The sequence below is a fragment of the Morone saxatilis genome, unplaced genomic scaffold (genome assembly GCF_004916995.1).
Source record: "Morone saxatilis isolate NCDOM2014 unplaced genomic scaffold, NCSU_SB_2.0 Contig11, whole genome shotgun sequence".
In the NCBI taxonomy this organism is placed as follows: domain Eukaryota; kingdom Metazoa; phylum Chordata; class Actinopteri; family Moronidae; genus Morone; species Morone saxatilis.
This window is the reverse complement of record NW_023339663.1, coordinates 12004184-12010100: the sequence shown is the minus strand read 5'-3', so window position 1 is coordinate 12010100 and position 5917 is coordinate 12004184. Positions and strand designations below refer to the sequence as shown.

The following is a 5917-nucleotide window of genomic DNA, read 5'->3' as shown; positions in this document are numbered from 1 at the left end:
AAGTGGGAGGAGCTATTTCAGGCGCCTCTGGGTCCAGAAGTAAAAGTCGCATTCATTTTCCCCCACAGACAGCGTTGCATGGCTTACTGTTGGAGCTCTTTTAAGGCTTGGATCAGTATGAAACTTAACAATTAACTAATTAACTGTGTTGCAAAAATGTCTAACTCTTTGATAAAAAGTAAAAAATGCATGTCATGCACTGCCGTACTTAAGTATAACTACTGTTACAATTACTGTTATCAATTTAAAGTATAAATTAAATCGATATGGATTTCATGGAATGTCATTCTAAATAGCAAGAAATGGAATAATCTTATAATAATCTTTATTGTGCACGAGAGGAAATACCATGTGCTTCACAAAACATTAGACAGGAAAATACTAAAACTTAGAAAATGACACAGAAAAGATCAAAATAACATTTAATAAATTACAATAAATGTTTTTAATCATTCTGTCAACAAAATGCAACATATGGACAACAGGAGACGGACCCAGGTGCCATTACCTTACTTCACTGTAGATATATAAAGACCCCATCAATCACAGGCATTCTCACGAATAAAAACACACTGCAAAGAAGACAGAGAATACCTGTCATCACGTCTGCTGAGCTTTGTCGTGCCTTTGGCAAGAGAGAAAGAGAGTGGAGGAGATTGCGTGACTACGGAGGAGGTAATATTCCTCTCTCATCTCCACTCCTGTCCTGTGTGAGGATGGTCGGCTCTCTTTTCTCTCCCTGATCTTTTTCCCTCTGCTCTTTCTTCCCCTGTCTTTGCCCTCGGGGCTCATGCTCTGGTTCACTGACACTGCTGCAGCCCTAGAGCGAAAAAGTCCTCCACCAAAGTTCACCGAGACAAGCTCGCAGATTTGTTCCCAGAAAAAAAGGTTAAACAAACACACGTATGAATTGTGGGTACATGTCAATCAAAATGCCTTTCTTCAGAAACAAGACACCAATCAAGTCCATCCGCTACGATAATCTAAGACAAGAAATAAGTAGAAGCAAGACTGGGTGGGTTTTTTTTTTTAGCCTTGTTGCCATGGAAACCATTGTTTTGCCCTCTTCCTTCCTGCCTTGCATTCCTCCACACAATGCGATGAAAAGTAAATTGCCTTTCGACAAAGCAGACTGGAGTGGTGTATGGAAAAGAAGAGGGTGAAGACTTGGCCGGCTGAAAGATGCGCGAGAGCTGAAAAAAAAAAAAAAACACACACACAGGCCTGTGACGGGCCAAGTGGAGCTGGAACCGCTGGAGCATGTTCACTCACTGGTCATTTTGTTTTCTCAGGGCTGCATGTTACCTGATATCAGGTAGACAGATTTTATCGCTGCCTCCCAGCAGCACCGAGCCAGACAGCGGACTATTTAAAGAGCGAAAGAAATAACAAACACCCACTGAGATTAGATGTACGCCACTCAACAAAGCCCCAGAGCAAAGATGTGTTGTTTCCACCCTGATAATCCCTTAAAAGCAAAAATCCACACAGGATGTCACATGAATACATGTTGTCTCACCTCACCTTTTTTAATTGAGCTTTACTGCACCTATTACAACTGCCCTTGCTCAACTCGTGAACGGCGAGTGATTCGTAACCTCGCGTAATGCTGCGCTTATCTTCCTCAGCTGAGAAGAAGGGCATGTTGTGCACCTATACTGTGTGTTCTGCAGCACAAACTCAAATATCCAGGTGCATATCATAAAGCCCGGCCCTCGAGTCAACACTGTACAGAGGAAATACATAGAGATACACGAGACTGTTAACTATTAACCTGTTAAGCACTCTTATTGCACAATACCTTGAAACATTGAACATGTACAGTTACACATCCAGTTTTCCATCTGGATCATATTCCACTTTATTGTATATAATGTTTATATGTTTTATTATATAAACACTCTTTTTATTGTATTTTATTCTTTATCTGCTGTTGCACTACATTTCCCCTGTGCTGCTGGGCCAAATTTGAATTTTCCCTTACAGGGGATCAATAAAGGAACATCTTATCTTATCTTACATCATTAACAAGGGAAAAAGGGGGTATGTACTCACAGTTCTTCCAGATAGGGGAAGTTCTTGAATACATATGCTGGAAGCTCAGTGATGTTGTTCATGCTCAGGTCACTGTGAAAACATACAACAACAACAAAAACTGTTAGAAACACAGTAAAATCATTCATTGAACTGATGAGGACCGTTAAATCAGAGTTTGTTAACCTTGCGTTTAGTATTTCGTTAAGCAGACTGGGTCACAGGAGACAGATTTAATATCTGTATCTGATATTGGTTTTGTATATTTTAATTAAAAAAACATTTAAAAACGATTCCAGCTGTCTCCTACAACAAATCACTTCTGTACACTTTCAAGGCCTATTTACTATTTACTGCTATTACTATTGTTGTTGCTTCCTTGTTCTTATTCTTTAATCATTTTGCCTGTCTTTGATTTAAATATTATCAAATGCTTTCTCTTGCCTCTTGTCTTTTGTTACTGTGAACTCTGATTTGGAAAATTAAGTTTTACGTATTTACATAAGATTTGATCAGATTTTAAGAAGAAACTCAAAATGAAATCCTCTGTGTACGAGGCCTCGTTTTATTAACTAAGCAACAGAAAACACGCATTAAGATATTGAAATGTTCGACTATAATTGTAAACTACAAACAATAGGGTGGTTGTGTCACACATCCCTTATGGCAGTTTAAGGTCTTTTGACTGTGCCTGCATGAGTGTAACCTCAACAAAAAGAGCCTTGAAAAAGCCCTTCTCTTTAGCCCCAGGGATCTTCATTTTTTAAACCAACTTCAAGTAAAGATAGGCGTGTAGCAGCATGAAAAATATGCACACAGGACTTGATTTGCTTCCCCACCTAAGCTAATATGAGTATATGTGTTTACATCTTCATAATGATGATTGAAAAGAAAAACACGCTGAAAGGTATATGCTTGCTACTGAAAATGTGTTAACTCCAGGGTGCCAACGCAGTGATTTCAACTGGCTGTGAGGAGCAGCGGTTCGTCACAGTAAAGGAGGGGACAAAAGGCTGTCTTAGGTCTGCTAAGGAGACGTATACAATGAGAGCAAACACTGAGATGCCTCGTCTTGATTAGGAATCCACTAACCTGCTTCAAAGGAAAACCTCCCTCAACGCCGTATGTAAAGAGACGGCACATGACAAGACTGAAAAAACATCCGGGATTCACAGATGAAGCTACCCCCTGCCCCCCCCCCTCGCCTCACCTCCGTCCTCTTTCGCTCTCCAACTGGCCATCTTGAATTTCACTGCCAGATCTCTCTAGGACCTTGTGTGTGGGCCCCTGAATCCTACAAGGATCATATTGCCCTTCCTCTGCAGTCCCAACCACACACACACACACAGACGCACAGAAGCCTTAAAAGGCGGGTCCTGACAGAACCCTCATCATCCCTGCGACCTGCGTCCCATCTCCTCTTACCTGGTTATCCACTTACCACACAGACTGTGCAGCTACGACGACGCTTCCATCAACATCCACCCAGCCCCTTATCTTTTTTCCCTGACCCTGACAAACATCTCTGGTGGTGTTCTGCAACCGCTGCTGCAGATCTTCCACCACCGGCGGTCAGAGAGACACATCCCTAACCACATTTGAGACCATTTGACTGAATCTTCCGCAGACTGTTGACTGGTCTGAACCACATGCAGGGTCGGGAGCACGGGAGGCCTGCCTGACTCTATCACGCTTCCTCCCTCCCTCTGTGTCTGGCTGCTTTACTCATCAAGGTCCTGGCCCGTCAGTGCTAAGACAGATTGAAGGGGACACTAAAAATGCAGCTGTGATAAATGGTGACAGGCCTAAACGCTTCTACAAACAGGTATCGGTAGATTTCTATCCCATGTGTCATTTGGCTTCATTTTAGCAGAGAGAGAAAGCAGATAATCTGAGAAAAGGTGCAGACATTGCTTTGAGAAAAGGGAAATAAAGGCTGCTGAGGTGAAGTATGAACATATCCTAAAGGTCAAAATATAATCCCATTAAAAATACAATACGAATGTTACTTCATATAGAATTACTACATATGAAACCATTTGTTAAGCACTAACACGCACACAAACATTAACAGAGTGTACGCTGTATAGTGTGATGAACTGATTGCTTTTAAATGCACAATGAGGTTTTCATTATAAAGCATACTCTTATTGATCTATCACGCTCTAAACAGTTCCTGTTTCCTTTAATGTAAATGTTAGGTTAGGTGTAATTAATGTGTAGTAGCTAAATAATCTTTATTCAGGAAACTAATAATGAAATCCTAAATAACTTAATTTAATTCATTCATTACGGTGTTTACCAGGTAGACGGTGTAAAGTCAGGGTTTGAAATTGCATAAGAGACAGAATTTTACTAGTTCACTGATGGAGATGTGTGTTAGGGAACAATGTTTTAATCAATGAATCGTGGAGCCAATGATATCTGATGATTTTTAAACAGTGTGTAAAGATCATGGAGTGTAATTATGCTTTTTAATCACTTAAAGTTTAGTGAATATGCTCAGAATGAATTATAAATCTCTCTTTAAGACTAAACTAAACATGCTGTAGTAATAAATGTACAGTTATGCATCTGAAGCTGTGTGTTTCTGTCTTGCTGCGACACACGCATGTTAGTCTCATTTCATCTCCGAAACTTCCTTGAACCCGACATAAAACCTTTCTGAGAAGGGATTTCTTTTACAGCTGACCTGTGGACAATAAACTCTACATGTTGGCTGCACACATTCCCTTCTTGAGCACGCACAACTCGATAGTCCTGACCTGTAACTCTTTGGGGTTATTGGACATTTTAATATAAAACATGACCATGTTACCTTCCGCAAAAGACAGTTCATATAACAACCGTCCAAAGACATTAAATACAGACATGAAGCACAGATCTGCAGCCGGTTGCACCTGCTCTTTCTAAGTTATAATTTGGTTATAGCGTGTTTACCAAGTACAGATTTCTGAGTTACTAAATAACCGTACGACTCGTAAAAAGAGCTTAGCTGTTTCTAAATATTTACATTTAATTACTACTGGGTGTAACTGTTGCCCGGTCGCTTTAACCATCGGACTAAAAGGTGCTTGTTGGGAAACTGAGTACGACAATTTCTAAGAACAGGCTTCATAATTCGGGTCAAAATAAACATGTTAGACTGACCAAACCAAACAGCAACAAAAGGACTAGACTAAGGTTGAAGCCAGGACGCCAGAAACTGCAGTGACACAGCTGAAGAGCTCACCGGCTCCTTTCACCAGAGGGACAACAATCGGTGCAGCACTTCACAAATCAAGCCTGTGTGGACTAAACAAACGCTCTGCTGGAAGAAAAGACACATGCTTTAAACAAAGATCCTGTGGTCTGATAACAGTGAAATACAACATGTAATGCCTATCGTGTTTCATTTTAGATCAACTGGTGGAGATCTGCTTTTACTTTGACGTTAAAGAAACGTTTTCCATCGACAACAATAAGAAAGCGTTGAATGGATGTTATAAAACAAAAACAGTAATTCAGGGAACTGTAGTTTTTGTTTACATTTCTGAATATTCTGCTGACTGAGATTACAACTTGTTCCTGTGTTTTGCACATGATGCATGTGACAGTCCTGTGGCGTTTTACCGCACACATGTCCTAGCTGGTTTTTGTTTTGTTTTTTGTTTTGTTTTTTGTTTTTTTCTTTAAAAAAAAGATGCTAACTAAGTTCCAGTCCAGTGACACACATTTAACTTCCTATAAATTCTTCGCAATAAAAGTCGGCCGGTTATTTTGTTATTGAACCGCTTTTATTATGAAGCAGCAGAACCAGGAAGTGTTGGGTTTTAATTAGCAGTACCTTAACGCAGTTCCTGTACAGCTGAAAGCCGACATGAAACGGTAAAATAAAGCAGAT

At 40.2% G+C, this 5917-nt stretch overlaps 1 protein-coding gene across 2 annotated transcripts in view; it reads right to left on the bottom strand.

The window, feature by feature from the left end:
* Positions 1 to 5917, bottom strand: part of lgr4 (leucine-rich repeat containing G protein-coupled receptor 4) — a 27340-nt gene that overhangs the window by 16206 nt on the left and 5217 nt on the right. For both annotated transcript variants that reach the window (XM_035652412.1, XM_035652411.1), the window contains exon 2: positions 2056 to 2127. In XM_035652412.1, coding sequence (XP_035508305.1) covers positions 2056 to 2127 — 72 coding nt within the window. The remainder of the gene's footprint in view (positions 1 to 2055; positions 2128 to 5917) is intronic.